Here is a 17,949-nt window from a genome sequence, read left to right as displayed (position 1 = left end):
GGCGGCCGGAAGGCTCCGTCCCCGCCTAGCTTCAGTCCAATGGGCTCGCACCAGAACGACAGTTGGCCGGGGAGGGGGGGGCGTGGCCCCTTAGCCCCACCCCAACCCCTCGACCGGTCCCGCCTAGTCTTGACTGCCCCTCGGCAACCAACACAACAAAACAAAATGGCGGTTCCGGCGCCCAATGCCTAAGGACTCAGGAGACGGAACTCCCCAGGTCAGGGATTCTCCTCCGTTTGTCCGGTCCCGGCCAGGCCTCATAGTGGTGAGTGCCCTGGCCTTGCTAGGTCTGCGACGGGGCGGGAACCTGGAGAGCCGGGGACCGGACGGGGAAAGTGCGGGGCGGCTCAGGTGGCGACATCTGGGCCAATCAGCGCGTGCGCCGGGCCAGGCAGGGTGGCCAGGTGAAGGAGGTTCGGCTCTAGGACTGGCGTGGGATGCAGGGGAGAGGATGCGCGGCAACTGGAGGAGTGAAGATTCAGAGGAAGCAGTGTCTGGGTTTGGGGATGAGGAAAGGATTTTAGGGGAGCTAATATACTGTTATTCAGAAAGATGGGATGAAGAGGGAAGGGCGACCAGGTTATGGGGATGAAGACAGGTGGCGGGAGTCTGGGGAACAGGTTACCCCGGGAGGTAATAGAAGAAAATTGAAATATTAGAATGATTAGGATAGGACAGAGAGGGTTGAGCCGAGCTTTGACTATTCTGATGGAATAGAAAAGGTTGGAAAGATTCAGAGATGGGATGTAGTGTAGAGAAAATCGTCCAGAACTAAGAGTCGAAAGAGCTGATTTCCAGAGTTGTAGCCCTCGCATGGATTATTTTTGTCCTAAATCCTTTATTTTCTCTTCATTTCCTCAGCCGGACAAAGAGTAATACTATCAGTTTTGCCTACTACCCTGGAGGCTTGTGAGGATCAAATGAGAATATTGGGTGAAAGGATTTACCGAAATGTTTTCCTTCATATGCAAATGACTTATTCATTGGGTTAGGGCTTCGAATTAAGGAATGATCCGGGATAGAAGCGGCGTGATTCCGTAGAGTGGAGTCAAAGGACTGTGGGACCTTGTCAATCAAGCCACTTAACTTCAGCAAGTTTTTTTCCTCTATAAAATGAAAGAGTTATATCCTGTGTGGGAAGCTTGAGTTTGGGCTATGGAGAGAAGATAAGATTTGGCTGTTAGATAAGAATAAGGGGTGGAGGATTCAAGGTATTGAGGTGTAAACCGAATTTGAGGCACTCTGTGTGTCCTATACTCGCCGCCCTGCTTAAGGCTAGATTGCTTTGACTAGGGAGGGACTTGAAGAGACAGCCCTTAGTTTTGGGAGGAGCTGACAGTGAGATTTAATACTTTGGGCATCTAATGAAAAAGGAAAGGAGTGGAGGAATTTAAGAAATATTTCATTTCCCCAGTACATTTTTGTGATTCAAAAGAGAAAGCTCAATTCTGTCCAGTTGGTCATCAGGCTCTATAATTAATGTCAGAGCTCTAATTATTGCCCATTGCTCTCTGAACTAATATAAACTTCTGACAAGGGCCTTTAAGGATAATTATTATTTCAGTCATTTCCCAACAACCATTCCAGCTTTGCAGTCTTCTTGCTGTCAAACTTGCTCCCTCCTCTCAGTCCTAGCTTAGGCAATATCTTTAAACTTCTACTTCTTCCAAGGTTTCCTTGACAATCATTCATGAGGCCTCTGGCTAAATGTTTCAGCTCAGTTTTGGGGGGTTTTAAGAGTCTGAAAGCTTGGGAAAAAAACATGGTGTTTCAAAAAAGTTTGTAAAATAGGGAGAAGACTTGAGAATTATAAAAGAGAATTAGTTGGGTATTGCTAATCTGGAAAGTTGGGACAGTAGCTTATAATGATTTAGGGAACCTTTAAGGATATTTGTACATAAAAATCTTAAAGAATATAGTGGTCATGTGATGTGGAGAGAGGATCAATATAGGGGGACAACATAGTCGAGTGGAAAGAATGTCTGAATTCAGTTACCAAATCTGAGGTCTCATCTGATTTTTACTTTTGACCTTGGGTAAGTCACTGTAGGCTTCAGTCTCTTCACCTCTAAAGTGAGAATGTTGGACTAGGTGATCTTTATGATGGTATCTTTCAGCTTTGCCATATCTTCCAAGGTACTTTTCAACTCCAACATTATTAACTCTACCAGTTAACTTGTAGTAAAAACATTTCATGTTTTAAGATCTCTTAGAACTCTGTTTAATGATTCTGTTTCAACATTCTATTCCAAGTCCTTTTCTTGTTCTGAGGGTATGATTCTACATAAGATGCATATAGAATTGTATCATAGTAAAAATTAATATAGGTTTTTGTTTGCTTTTTTTTAAACCAAGGAATGTACAAAAATGTATAATATGGAATCCAACTTTGTTCTCCTGGTTCTATAGCATAGTCCCTACTCCGTTTCTATTCATAATCAATACATTTTGGGGGTTGCTATGACTGGTTTTTTACCTCTTTGCTTTGGACTGTACTTTCGTAAAGGGACAGATAAGATCTATGTGTGTACTTCTAAAGATTAGTCATGGTTTTAGAAGAAAGCAGTTAAATTTAGCAAAATAAGCCACTATTACTCATAAATGAAGCCCCCTTCATTTCCATGGCCAAATTAACTTTTCCCGTGGTGTGTTTGGTGCATAGCAAAAAATGGTTTAGCATTACACAAACTCTGTTGGGGGGAAAAAAAAAGATGAAAGACATATTGGCTGTGATGTCAAGCAACAGATAATTTGAGGAAAGCCTTTTTTGTGTGTGTCTCTGGTGAGTTTAACATGAGAAAATGAAAAGAAAAGGTCTAAAGCCATTAAAATCAGCAGGGCTTGCTTTTAGAGGACCAGTCCCACAGTGGCAGGTGTCATGCATGACTGAAGTTTTAAGACTGGTTTTTCATGTACCTCATGTTGACAGGAAGTCATTTCCAACAGAAGATTTTTAAAATGTTTCTGACAATTGTAGCATCATTGGTATAAATATTTTAGAAGGATGAATACACCAAGGGATGATATTTGTTTAAAAAATTACTTTCATTACTTAATATTTTGTTTTACATATCAGTTGTATGAAAACTATATAAATCATATAGTTCTACTTAGTTCTTATATCATTTATATGTGTATATCCTATATGTCTAGGTATATATATATATATATATATATATACATATATGTCTAGGTATATATAAATATATATATATATACACACATATATACCCCATTAACATCTTTTTTTTTTTTTTTGCAAATATACATAATGATAATAACTCCCAGTCAAAATCTTGAGCAAGGAGGCATCTGGGTGACTCAGTGGTTTGAGAGCCAGGCCTAGAGATGGAAGGTCCTAGGTTCAAATCTGGCCTCAAAACACTTCCTAGCTGTGTAACCCTGGGCAAGTTACTTGACCCTCATTGCCTAGCCCTTACCACTCTTGTGCCTTGGAACCAATACACAGTATAGTAAGGGTTTTTATTTAAAAAAAAAAAAATCTTGAGCAAGCATACTGTAAATTGACACTGTGGCCTTGTTCAGGATTGGTCTAGCTGTTATGTTTGGCTGAAAATTTGTGTAATACATCCTCAAATTTTAGTCTCTGTTTAGGCAGAATTGCCCAACCTCAGTTACTTTGTGTTTATAAGAATTATTGGGCATCATGAAAATCTGCTCAGAATAATCTTCTAAATAAGAGTTAAGACATTGGTTGAGGATACAGTATTGAAGAGGCCTGTTTTATCTAAAATGAGCCCTTTTTAAAAGGGTTTTTTCATAAAGTTACCACATTTACTTGAGTAAAACAGTTGTTAGAAGCAAGGCAAGTCTAGAGAATACTATTTTTAAAAGCTTGATAAAGTGATTTAGGGAAAGTATAAATGATTTTTGAAAGAGGCCAAACCTGGGAACAAGTGGCATCCTAGAACCAGAACATGGGTTAGAAATGGTAGTTGTAAATCATTATCATTGATTTCTGAGAGATTCTGAATAACCTCTCAGTTGTACAGGACTACCTCCACCCCCCAAAAAAAGGCCAAAGTTTCACTTTTTGAAAAGAAAAGAATAGATAAAGTCTTCAAAATATATACCAGTGAATTTTACTTTGAGTCCCAGAAAAATTCCAGAACATTTTATTAAAGGGATACTAACAAATATCTTGAAATAGAAGCTATTATCACAAAAAGCCAATGTGGCTATAACAGATCATACTAGACTCACAGCATTTCCTTTTTTAACAGAGTAAACAACATTTTGCTCCCGAAGGTTCTATTTTAATAATTTACTATAATATGGAGTTGATCTAAGGTGCTTGAAAAATATAGCAGCATAGCACACATTCTACCATTACAAAAATACAATGACTAGAGACAGGAGGTCCTGGGTTCGGGCCCGGCCTCAGCCACTTCCCAGCTGTGTGACCCTGGGCAAGTCACTTGACCCCCATTGCCCACCCTTGCCAATCTGCCACCTATGAGACAATACACCGAAGTACAAGGGTTTAAAAAAAAAAATTAAAAAAAAAAATACAATGAATTGTATCCAATTCTAAAGACTAGCTAACTATACAGAAGTATTATGATTAGCTGGGGTTCATGCTGGGAAGGGTTCCCATGAAGGCAACCACAAAGGTGAGGATCAATGAAAGGAACTGAGAGTGTTGAACCTGAAAAAGAGAAGACATGAAGGTGATGGGGAAGAAGAGGTGTCATGATAGCTAGCTGTATTCAGTTGTTTTAAGGGCCCTATCATTTGGAAGGATTTCATTTGACCTACTTGGTCCTAGAGGGCAAAAACAATGGATATAAACTGTACAAAGGCAGATCTAGGTTTGACATCAGGAAAATCTTCCTAACTTTTGAGCTGTTCAAAAGTAAAATGTGCTGTCTGGGAAGGTGGTGGATTCCCTTGTCCTAGAAATCTTAAAATGGAAGGTTGGATGAGCTTGTCAGTTATTAGATTGGGCAAAATGGCCCCTTCCCTGTTTTGTGATTCTGCAAACTCCCTGGGACTGTAGGCAGGTTACTTTTAACTTGCTGGACTCTGGTTTCTTGATCTTTTAAAGGAAATTGAAATAGGTGATTTCTAAGGTACTCTCTAGCGCATATGGTTCCATATTTTTATCAGCTCCATACTAGCTGTGTGAGTCAGGCCAAGTTGTTTATCTTTCCTAATACTCACTTCCATCATTTGTAAAATTATAATTGATTGGATAATCTCTAGGGCTCTGTTGGCGAACCTATGGCATACATGCCCAAAAGGGCATTCAGAGCCCTCTCTGTGGGCACAACTGCAGTCATCCACTAGAATTGGTTACTAGAAAGCCAGAGGGACTGGGTCAGACTTGCTCCCTTCCCCTCTCTAAGCATGCTGAAGACATTCCTAACTTCCCCTGCCCCTCTGCCCAAAAGCCAATGAGAGTGCTTCCTCCCTCTCCTGTCTGGAGTAAGGGGAGGAGCATTCAGTCTGGGGGCAGGGCCCAGCACTCCACCACTGCTCTAGGGTGTCTTCCAAGGTCAATAGTCATAGTCTCTTCTAGCTTTAACATGTCATTGTTCTAAATATATTACCTTTATAAAATCTACATTTCTACAAAATTATTGACATGATCTTGTGTGCTGAACTAAAGGCATAGAAGATTTTTTATATCCCTCTAAAGTTTTAAAAGTCTGAAATTTTAAAAATTTCATGTCAGAAAGTAAAGTTTGTAAAAGTTGCATGTGCTAGCATGGCTTATTTTTATATATTTTGGAAAGTTCAAACGTGATGTTTGAAAAAGTACATTTGATAAGTAAATGTTTTTTTCAGTCCTCACGTATACACTGTGTTAAATACCTTGGAATTTCTTTCAGCTTTGGATGGACAATTGACCATATACTTGCAATGAAGAAAGGTTCCCATCAAGAATCACTACCAAGAACAAAGATGACACCATCTCGCTCACCTAGTCCAACATCTCATTTGTCCAATACAAGATCCAGGTCACTTTCACCTTATAACAAAATTGAGACTGCTACTTTTCCTTCTAGAAGACAGTGGCTTAAACACAATGACATCAGGGAAGATAATGATATGTGTCTTGACTACCAAGATGATAAAGGTACTCTTTATTAACATGCGGTCAAACTGATGATATTTTAAGTAATGATGACATTAAACTATTTCTGTGTTAATCATCTTTCCTTCCTCCAAATTCCCATAATACCTGTGTTATGAAGTTATCACATATCTCTCAGAGAATCTTGCTCAGAGGAAGTCTTTAAATGTTTGTTTAATTGTATATGTTGTAGTTTAATACAGAAATTTGTCTGAACACAAACCATTGTTGTGGTAAAAATACCACTGAATTGGGAGTCCCCTGTCCTAGTACTGTGTTCATGTAAGCTATTCCCAATGCCTGGAATGCACCCTTTATTCATTCACATTTCTTAGAACCCTTATCTTCCTTCAAAGCCCAACTTACATTTATTTCTCTTATTTCATAAAGTTTTTCTTACTTTCTTACTGCATGAACATTCCCTGAGATCCCTAGGTTAAGGTTCTCTCCATCCTCAATTTTTCCTGTGTTGCACTTGTCCCTCCAACAGAAATAACTTCATAAAGGGAGGAAAGGTTCTTTCTTTCTTTATATTTCTGCCACTTAATGTGGCACTCAAATATGTATTGGGTGCTTAATAAATGGTAATGGTGATGATTGGAAAGACCTGGCCTGATTACTGCCTCTTTTTGTGACTTTACCCCCACATCATAAAAATCTCTTCTTCCTTCAAGAAGGTTAAGAGGGAGTGAATTCTGGGTGGCTCAGTGGATAGAGACAGGCATGGAAAAAGAATGTCCTGGGTGCAAATCTAGCCTCAGCCATTTCTTAGCTGTATGAACTTGGGCAAGTTAGTTAAGCATAATTGCTTACTACTCTTCTGCCTTGAAACCAATACTTAGTTTCTATTCTAAGGCAGAAGGTAAAGTTTTTTTAAAAGAGGGTACAGAATGTAAGCATGGAGGATTCCCAGTGTGAAGAGACCTATTCTGGAGATGTAGCGTTATGGATGAGAAACAGAGAAAAGGCCATCTTGGCTAGTTCAAGAGAAAGTGATGTCCAGTGAAGCTAGAAAGATAAATTGGAACCAAGCTGTGAAGGAGTTTCAAAGCTAAACAGAGAAGTTTTTATGTAAAGTCTAGAAGCAAAATAAGTAGGAAGCCACTGGAGTTGTATAGGGAAGTATCATGATCAGAAATGTACTAAGAAAAATTGGAAAATTATTTTGGCAGGAAATTGTAAGATAGATTGGTAATTGAGGCAGGGAGCAAAAATACAAGATTGTTGCCATAATCTAGACAAGAGGTGATGAGGGCAAACTGAGGTGGTAACTGTGAATAGAGACAAGGAGTTGGATGCAAGAGATATGGAGATAGAAAGGGTGAGATTTAGCAACTAATTGGATATGGGGGGTGACAGAGAATGAGAAATCTGGAATTATGAATGCAGGAGACTGAAAGGATGGTGGAACCTTCAACACAAATAGGGAAGTTTGGAAGAGGGAACAGAGTTCAGTTTTGGACGTTCTGAGTTTGAGATGTTCCTGGTACATCCAGTTTGAAATGTCCCAGTAGGCAACAGATGATGTGGCAGCAAAGTCTAAAGGAAAGGGTAGGGGTAGAGACACAGTATAGATCTGTGGGGCTAGTTCCTCATATCCTTTCCTGCTCTGATATTCTATATCCTAAGGTCTCATTCACTTTTAATCTCCTGTAGACTTAATCTTACTCTTTAACTGTTAGCAATTTAGTTGTGACATTTGACAGGAAGTGGTATCTGGAGTCAGGGTGGAACTATTTCTCAGATACTGACAGTGAGGGATTTGCTACCAGTCAATAGCTTTTATTTCTTATGGCAGAAGATTGCCTACACATCACTTACTCTAAATCATCCATCACTATGGAAGAAAGTGCATTTGCCCTTTTCAAAATATAGACTGGTCAATATTTAATGTAAAGCCTTTTGTTGTGCTTAAGCTGGATCTTCTAAATACAGGACAAATAGAGATTCTACATAGGAATTAATTTTAATGATAATTAAAATGATAAACTTTCTTTAAACTTAAATATCCTTAATTTAAGTTTATTTACATAAACTTAATATGTTATATATTTTCTATGTAATATATTATGTGTATAGTATATAATATACATACATTTAAGTAAATTTAATTTTAAATTTAAGTATCCTCATTTTCTGATACAGTACATTAAAGAAAAATTGATTGCAATTTCTTTATACATGAAATCATAACCACCAATCATTCACCAAAAAATCTCATTATAGCCTAAAAAAACTGAGGAAATGCCTTAACAAGCCTTTTTTTTAGTGCCAGAGAGCCAGTGATGCAATAGTATATTACATTTATTTAATGTTATTACAATTTAAAAATTGGTATCCATCTTTCTCCACCTAGAAAAAAAGTACTTTTTATTTACATAAAACAAAAGTGACATGTTTGCATGTGGTAATGTAGGACTAAGAAATTTTGTACTCACAAAAAAAGGACTGACCCATTGCAAAATTTCTCCACAGGACAAGTAAAGAGGTATTGTGCCTAATTGTGCTTGTCATTTCGAAATATGACAAGGTTTTAATGGTCTTTAGCAACACTATACTAAAATGCTACAAGATGGGGAATGTTGATTAAAATAGGCCTTTTTTCATGAGATGCAAAATATTCTTTGTAAATGGAATGAGAAAGTAGATAATAATTCATAAGACATATGATCCTCCCCATCCAGAATAGGAATTTAGTTTTCAGTCTTTCCTGAAAAGGATGAAAATATAGATCTGCTCTGTATCTCTTCATTTATTAAGTGATGCAACAAACATTTATTAGGCATCTATTATGTTTAAGGCTGTGTGCTGGATGCTGGGACAGGTAAGATTCTTGTTCTTTGTATATGTATTTTCTATCAGTATTTGATCATTTTAAAAATATAAACTTTTTTAAAGGAACAACATTTGCTAGATCAAATAAGGTAATTATATGCAGTTTTGCATGCCATAAGCACCACATAAAATTAAGCTATTAGCTGTTCTTATAGCTTTTGTAAACAATAGGGATGTATGGTATTATTCTTTCCCAGTTTCCCATTTCCTCTTTCCCCTGACTCTGATCAGAATATGTTAACAAAAATATTTTTTGTTTTTCTAATAGAGTATATTTGGACAAAATTCAGACATTGTAGCTGAAACAAATATTTAGGAAAATTGTAGTTTATTCTTAGCATTTTCTCCTCAGTACAAAATGTTTGGAAAGGTATTTCTTTTCTTTCTTCTTCTTTTTAAACCCTTACCTTCTATCTTGGAATCAGTACTGTGTAATAATAGTTCCAAGGCAAAAGAGTGGTAAGGTCTAGGCAATGGGGGTTAAGTGACTTCCCCAGGGTCACACAGCTAAGATGTATCTGAGGTCAGATTTTTTTTTTTTTTAAACCCTTGTACTTCGGTGTATTGTCTCATAGGTGGAAGATTGGTAAGGGTGGGCAATGGGGGTCAAGTGACTTGCCCAAGGTCACACAGCTGGGAAGTGGCTGAGGCCAGGTTTGAACCTAGGACCTCCTGTCTCCAGGCCTGACTCTCACTCCACTGAGCTACCCAGCTGCCCCCTGAGGTCAGATTTGAACCCAGGACCTCCTGTCTCTAGGCCTGACTTGCAATTCATTGAGCCACACAGCTGCCCTCTATAGAGGCATTTTTATAATTTATGACACAAACTCATTTTCATGTCTCTGAAATGTTCCAGTTAACAGTGTATCACCACTTTTCTTGTTATTTAAGTTTAATTGCTTTACCTGAGAATAATATGTCTTCTCATTTTTCTTCATCTCTCCCTCTGCTGCAAATGATTTGTTTACTTTCATTTCAGGTGATCCTACTCCTGGAGTAAGATATATCACAGAGGACCTTATTAAAAAGCTTAGCAAACAAGAAAATTTGAGCTTAGTAAAATCTTTGAATCTTTCTCTTTCAAAATATGGTGGCAAGAAATTTAAGGTACGTTACCAATAATTGCTATTTCTAGATATTCAGTCATTATATTTGAAACATAGTTTTGTGTTATTTAGGTGAGTAGCTTTTATAGTTACATAACACCTTGAAGATTACAAAGTGCTTTCTTCACAAAAATCCCTTAAGGTAGCAGTTCAAGTATTAATTTCTCTGTCTTATATAAGACTTAAAAAGTACCCAAGATCATAGAGAAAGTGAGGAAGCCAAGAGTCAAACAGAGTGGTTCTGACTCCTAGACCATTTCCAATTTAAGTTTGCCTAGCTACCCCTTCATATTTCTATAGAAATTCAGAAAACCATACCTTGTTGCTTTTGGAAGTTCTATGGGAGAAGTAAGTATATGCCTCCTAATATGAGAGAGAGGTCTCTGGTTAGTTCTGCACATTTGGTTAAAATTTGTATTTTACTTTTAAATAACTGATTGTTTTAAATGTTACTAGCACTTTGTAGACCCAGTATGATTTGAATAAGTTACAGAGGGAAATTTTTTAAATGACAATGATATACTACAAAATATTTCAGAATGTTCCTTATGAAAATTATTAAACTTGAAATGTGAATTCTGTCAATACTTTTTGACTGCCTCCTGAATACAAAGCACTGTGAGGAACTACAAATACTGTTGTTTCTTTCCATCCCTTATAAAATTAATAGATCATTTGGTTGGAAGGCATCTTAGTAATCATCTAATCTAATTTTATTTTTCACATGAAAGAAGTCATACTCTAGAGTAGAATGTTAAATTGATTCTCCAAGGTCAAAAACCTAGACAGTAATGAGTGCTGGTATTAGAAAGGTGGGATCTAGTGCTTTTTCCAGTGGTTTACTTAATTTTTTTCCTTGATTAAAGATTGCATACTATGGTATTTTTGTAACTTTTTTAAAATTTAGAATGTATATATCATCTGTTGCCAAAAATTATTTAAGATAATTTGCATTGATTCAGAACATTTATTTACAAAATGTAATAATTCATTTGTTCTCATCTAGTACATAGAAAACCTGGAAAAGTGTAATAAACTTGAAGTATTGAATCTCAGCTATAATCTAATTGGGAAGATTGAGAAATTAGATAAGCTTTTAAAATTACGTGAACTGAATTTATCATATAACAAAATCAGGTAAGCACATTTTTAGAAATCATTTCAACCAATAATTATTAGAACCTATTTGTACAAGTTAACATGTTTTAGTAGAGTAGTATAATATCTACACCAGAACCTACCTAAGTTACCTAAAAGGGCCCATCAATCTTAAAAAAAGAGAAATCGTACCCAGGTCAATAATGGAATCTATCCCTAAATAGATGATAAAATTTTAGAGTTAGTGGAGAACTTAATTAGAGATCACTCTGATACTGTTTATTGGTTCCAAGACAGACGAGTGATAAGGGTCAGGTAATGGGGATTAAATGACTTGCCCAGGGTCACACAGCTGGCAAATGTTTGAAGCCAGATTTGAACCTAGGACCTCCCGTCTCTAGACCAAGAGCTCTAATTCTCAAGGAAATTTTCTATTATTATTGACAGAAATCTACTGTTGAACTATTAGGGTCATAAATTTAGAGATGGAAGGGACCTTAAAGGCCACCTCATCCATCCCCATCTCTGTATTTTACAAGATAAGATGTGATGCCTACAGGGGTAAAGTCACACTGAAGGTAAACAGAAGAGACAGGAATAATTGAACTCAGTCTTGTAACTTCAAATCCAACACTTTCCAATTTTTCTACCTTCTAAGTGAGATAATTAATCTTTGTAAAGTGCTTAAAGCAGTGCCTGGCACATAGTAAATGCTTAATAAATACTTATGCCCTCCCTTTCCTTTTCCTCTCCTCCGATACCAAGTGAAACCTTCTCAGTGCCTTCAATCATTCATTTTTTGAGTGGTTTTTAAGCCTTTTCTTAACTTGATTGTCTTTCTTTGGAGTCACTCCAACTTGTTATTTACATGTTGTCTGCTCTTTTGGAATGTGAGCTAGATATATCAGTGATCTTCTTAAATAGGATAAATAGAATGATGATTTATAAATAGATAAGCAGAATGAGATAGGTAAGTGTCAGGTGGCTTCATTCCAGTCAGTATGTTGCATATTCTTTATTTCACAGTTCATCATTTTTGAAATGGGATGACAAGAAACCTGGGTTCAGGACCTAGTTCTAGCACTAAGTAGGTTTGGGACTCTGGGCAAGTCATTTAATCTCTCTGTGCCTCAGTTTTCTCATCTGTAAAATGAGAGAGTTAGATTAGATTATCTCTAAGGTTCATTCAGTTTCAGCATTACATGATTCTTTGAGCAACCCACCCAGCTGCCCCCTAGAATTCCATGATTCTTGATTCTATTTAAAATCATCCAATGCAAGGAATTTTGCTCATATAAAAATGTAATATAGTTGCCTGATAGTACCACTTATTCTTACTAAATCTAATTTAACCTTCGTTTCCAGTAAAATTGAAGGCCTAGAACATATGCAGCATCTTCAAAAGCTAAATCTTGCAGGAAATGAAATTGATCATATTCCATTATGGTTAGGGAAGAAGCTAAGATCTTTGAGGGTCCTCAGTCTGAAAGACAACAAAATATCTTCGGTAAGTAATTTGAATTGACTTGAAGCAGCCACTTTTGTTTGTTGGTTGGTTCCTTTGTTTTTGCCAAAAAATGCATGGTCTTAAACATTAAAATGTAAACATTTTGTTACTGCAATTTTAGACATTGTTTTTCCTGTCAGGCAAATTTAGGGCTACATTCAGATAAAAGGCATTCAGCAATACCAGAATGGGTCAGAATGATTTATTGAGAGAGCTAAGCACAGCATAGAAGGGTATGGACCAGTGAATGGCATTTCAGTCAGAAATAGAGTTACATCAGGGCAGCTAGGTAGCCAGGCCTGAAGTCAGAAAAACCTGGATTTAGATCTGGCCTCAGACACTTCCTAGCTGTGTGACCCTGGGCAAGTCACTTAACCTCACCTAGTTCTTACTGATCTTCTGTCTTAAAAATAAATAAATAATGTTACCTCTGCCTTCCCTTGCTCCCACCATCCCATGGAGCATCATGTAAAGTAGTGGCCTGGATAAGCAGTTCAAGCAGTAGTCAAAAACAAAGAACTGCTGGGGGCCTGGATTTGCATGGGGGTTTTCAAACAGAGGCTCTTCTATGGTAACTGGCACATCACCACTAGTTTGATAGGGTCAGGAAGCATGGATGAGTGGCAAAAGGAGGTCTCTGAAGATTAACCAGTTAGTCCTACTCAGAATCAGGAAAATGGAATAACTGTGCTGTGTAAGGAACTTGTAGAAGTGGTTTAGCAGCAGGTCTTAACTGGAATTGAATGCTGTTCAGTATACCAGTACTATATCAGAAGCTATGGCCCTAGTAGTGCTACAGATAGGTGAAAACATATTCACAATTAGATCACTCTCTTGCAGGTCCAAATTGTTTTTCAGAATGCCTAGAGACCAACTGACATCTTTACCAGCAGTGCACTTGTATACCTGTTCTCCTACAAACATTTATCATTTCCCTCTTTTTTTAATCTTTGCCAGTCTGATAGGTGTGAGATAGAATTTCAGAGTTATTTTAACCCACATTTCTTTAGCATTATTTATTGAAAGCATTTTAAAGTAATTGTGGAGAGTTTGGATGTCTTCCTTAGAGAACTACCTGTTCGTATCCTCTGATCATTACTCTAAAGAGGAACAGCTCTTAGTCCTATAAATTCAAATCAGTTCCTTTTGTATCTTGTAAATGAAACTTTTATCAGAAAAATTTATAGCAAAGAGGTTTTTTTAGTTGTTTCCCCTTGAATTTTTACAATGTTAGATTTATTTGTGTAAAACCTACATTTTATAGAATCAAAAATATCCATTTTACTTCACTATTTTCAGCAATACAATGATCCAAAACTATCCCAAAGAACCTATGATTTAAAATGCCATTTGCTTCTAGAAAAAAAGAATTGATTGACTGAATCCAGACCAAAGCAAACTTTTTTCACTTTTTTATTTTATTTACTTTCCTTCCACAAAAGGATTAATATGGAAAAATATTTTACATTATTGCTCATGTAAAATCTATATGAGTTTGCTTACCATCTCAAGGGATGGTGATTAGTGTGGGGATGGTGAAGGAAGGAGGGAGGGAAAGAACTTGTGACTCATTATTCTTTTAAAAATGTTGGAAAATTTTTACATGTAATTAGGGAGAATTAAATGTTAAAAAAAAAAGAAGAGGTTGAGGCAAAAGAAATAGATCAGGAATGGTGGTGATGTAAAAACAGGTGGTATCAATAAAACAAATCTGATTTTAAAAATCAATGCAAGTAGAATATGAAAAAATACATCTATCTCCTGTGATTCTAATAATTGTTTAGTAATGAACCCTTCTACAAATCCATAGATCTGGAAAGTAATTTCTTCTTTGATCCTTTAATTTGTTTATAATGTGACTTTTTGTGTCTATGTCATGTATCCATTTTGAGCTTATCTTGCTATTATGGTATGAGATCTTAGTCTGAACTTAATTTCTGCCAGACTGCTTTTGAGTTTTAGAGCAATTTTTGTCAAATAGCGAGTCTTTCTCCCAACAACCAGGATTTTTGATTTTATTAAACATTATTATATGACTGTGTTGTTTGCTTCTGAATGTTGTATCTTAATCTGTTCCACTGATTAACTTCTCCTTTTTAACCAGTACCAATCATTTTTATTATGTTTTGTAGTACAATTTGCAATCTGCAATGGAATAGACTCCTTTCCACTTTTTTCATTATTACTTTTTTTTTAAAACATTTATCTTCCATCTTAGAATCAGTACTGTGTATTGGTTCCAAGCCAGAAGAGTGTTAGGGCTTGGCGATGGGGGTTATGTGACTTGCCCAAGATCACATAGCAAGGAAGTGTCTGAGGTTGGATTTGAACCTAGACCTGGCTCTCAATCCACGGAGCCACCTAGCTGTCCCCTTCATTAGTACTTTTGAGATTCTTGACCTTTTGTTTCTCCATATAAATGTTGTCATTTTTTACTAGCTCTATGAAATTTTATATTGGTTAGGTAACATTTTCATTTTTATTCAGAAGTTACAAAACTTTTAGAAAAAGATTATAAGAGGGGTAACTAGGTAGCACAATGGATAGAGTACCAGTTTTAGAGTCAGCAGGATCTAAATTCAAATTTGGCCTCAGACATTTCCTAGCTATGTGATCTTGGGCAAGTCACTTAACCTCAGTTGCCTGGCCCTTATTGCTCTTCTGTCTTAGAACTGACTTTGTATTAATTCTAAGACAGAATATAAGGGTTGTTTTGTTTTTTTTAAGTTATAATAAATGTTCTATTTCTTGGCAAATTCTATCACTCTATTATTTATTTTTAATAGATGTTATATTTGTATGGCACATGCTTTTTTAGGATATTGACATATCAATTATCTTGTATGTTTCTCATGTCACCTATGACAGAGATATAAGGCAGGGATCATTATTTCTATTCTGCAAGTTAGAAAGCAGCTACAGAGAACTCAAGTAATATACCCCAGACATAGCTAGTTTGTGTGAGAGCTAGCATTAATCTAGTCTCCTGATTCCTAGACCATTCTTTTCCAATATCCTGAAGCCAATCCTATACTGAATCATAAAATGTTCAGGTATTCAAGTGTCCAAGAATACTTAAAACATAGAATGTTAAGGTCCTAGGGGACTGTAGAACATAGAATGTTAGAATATAGAATATGACAATAATACATTTACAAAAGTAGAAGGAATTTGTAGCTAACATTTCTGTATTGCTTACTATGTGCCAGGCACCATATACTTTGCAGGTATTTTTTCATTTGATCCTCACAACTGCCCCAAAAGGTAAGTGTTATTATGATCCCTGTGTTACAGTAGAGAAAACTGAAACAGTGGCTAAGTGACTTGCCCAGGGTTATATAGCTAGTAAGTGTCTGAAGTTGGATTTGAACTCAGGACTTCTTGATTGCAGGCCTAGTGCTAATCTCTCATAAAAGAGGAATACCTTCAATAACACCTCAATAAGAGGTGAACCTTTACTGGAACATGTCCTGGTATATTCCACTAAAGATTTTATCACCCTTCAAGTTAGTACCTATTCTTCAGTGAAATTTGGGTTCATTTGGGTCTAGCCATGAAACCATGTTAAAAATCCACTTAACTATACTATCTCATAGCACACATTCTTCTGTCTTATTCAAAAGGACAGCATGAGGACATTGTTTGTCAAATGCTTTGCTAAAATCTAAGTTTATCATGTCTATCACATTCTTTTCCTTTTTCTAACTTAATAGCTATTTTTTTTTAAAAAGAAAAGAATTGAGATTAGGCTGTCATAATCTATTCAGTCAAAGGACTTCATCAAGATCACAACTTCCCTTTCTGAATATTCTCTAATCTTCCCTTTAATAATAGATCAAAATTTAGAGTTGAGAGGATTTGAAATGTTAAAATTGAAAGAGACTTTTGATGTCATCTAGTTCAATCTCCTTGTCTTACAAAAATGGGAACCAAGGCCCAAACTAGAATTGAGAAGAGTGTTGGTCAGAGAATCAGAAGCCTGTATTTTGAGTGCTATCCCTGTGACCAATAGATTTTTTGGTCTTGGAAAGTTACTTCGTTTCTCTTGGCTTCAGTTTCTTACATGTAAATGTTAAGTCTCTGCTGTGTGAAGAATTTCCTTTTATTTTTTGCTTCTTTGTCACATTTTAACCAAGGTTTTCATAGAACTGCCATGATAACTAATATTTATGTGTCTCTTTTCAGCTCCAGGAAGTAAGCAAGTTGAAGTCACTCAATGATTTAACTTCTCTGGTTCTTGATGGCAATCCAGTAGTAGAGCTTCCTCATTACCACCTGTATACCATTTTTCACCTCAGATCCCTGGAATGTTTGGAAGATCAGCCAGTGACAAGTCGGGACAGGCAGAAATCTTTGGATAGATTTGATTTAGGTACGGTAACAAAATTTAAGTCTAAGGGGGCACCTGGGTAGCTCAGTGGATTGAAAGCCAGGCCTAGAGAGGGGAGGTCCCAGGTTTAAATCTGGCCTCAGACACTTCCCACTTTGTGACCCTGGGCAAGTCACTTGCCCCCCCATTGCCTACCCTTACCACTCTTCTGCCTTGGAGCCAATACACAGTATTGACTCCAAGACGGAAGGTAAGAGTTTTCAAAAAAGAAGAATTTAAGTCTAAGCTTCTGAAAAAATTCAGGAAGCACTTTTCAAAAAACAGATTTTATTATTAATTCCCTAATAGTAAGTAATTTGCATAAAAAGTAGCAGCATTTTTATTGGCTACTTTGGTGTGTGAAAAGAAAAATAGCATTAGCTTTGCAGTCAAAACATCTGAGTTCAATGCTTGACTGCCATTTACTCTCAGCTATATATGACTTTGGGCAATTAAATCACTTTACCATTCTGAATCCACTTTCTCATTAGCAGCCCTTCATGGGGTTAAAATCCTTTTACTACTCACTTTACAGGAACTTTATTAGGATTAAATGAAGTTACAAATATGAATAAAGTGCTTTGTAACCGTAAAGCTGAAAAAATTAATGAGATTTTTTATTACTATTGCACTTTAAAGTTATTCTTTATTTCAAACATTATACAGCATTAACTGCTCATGAATAGGCCAAGCTAATATAATAAAAATGACGATTCTGCCTAAATTAATTTACTTATTCAGTGCCATACCTATTAAACTACCAAGAAACTTTTTTATAGAATTAGAAAAAAATAATAACAAAATTCATCTGAAAGAACAAAAAAATTCAAGAATATCAAGGGAACTAATAAAAAAATATGAAGGATGGTACCAGATCTTAAACTGTATTATAAAGTAGTAATCATCAAAAACAATCTGATACTGGCTAAGAAAT

General features: G+C 36.4%; 1 protein-coding gene across 1 annotated transcript in view; it reads left to right on the top strand.

The window, feature by feature from the left end:
• The first annotated feature begins 225 nt into the window (after positions 1 to 225).
• The window catches only part of CNTRL (centriolin), a 94,209-nt gene continuing 76,485 nt past the window's right edge, over positions 226 to 17,949 (top strand). Inside the window, exons 1-6 of the mRNA XM_044664264.1 lie at positions 226 to 265; positions 5,856 to 6,103; positions 9,915 to 10,042; positions 11,048 to 11,178; positions 12,505 to 12,646; positions 16,832 to 17,018. Of these exons, the coding sequence (XP_044520199.1) occupies positions 5,887 to 6,103; positions 9,915 to 10,042; positions 11,048 to 11,178; positions 12,505 to 12,646; positions 16,832 to 17,018 (805 nt within the window). The 5' untranslated portion in view covers positions 226 to 265; positions 5,856 to 5,886. The remainder of the gene's footprint in view (positions 266 to 5,855; positions 6,104 to 9,914; positions 10,043 to 11,047; positions 11,179 to 12,504; positions 12,647 to 16,831; positions 17,019 to 17,949) is intronic.

Source organism: Gracilinanus agilis, chromosome 2, assembly GCF_016433145.1.
Source record: "Gracilinanus agilis isolate LMUSP501 chromosome 2, AgileGrace, whole genome shotgun sequence".
Lineage (NCBI taxonomy): Eukaryota > Metazoa > Chordata > Mammalia > Didelphimorphia > Didelphidae > Gracilinanus > Gracilinanus agilis.
Note: the sequence above shows the minus strand (reverse complement) of the source record. Positions and strands in the feature narration are given on the sequence as shown.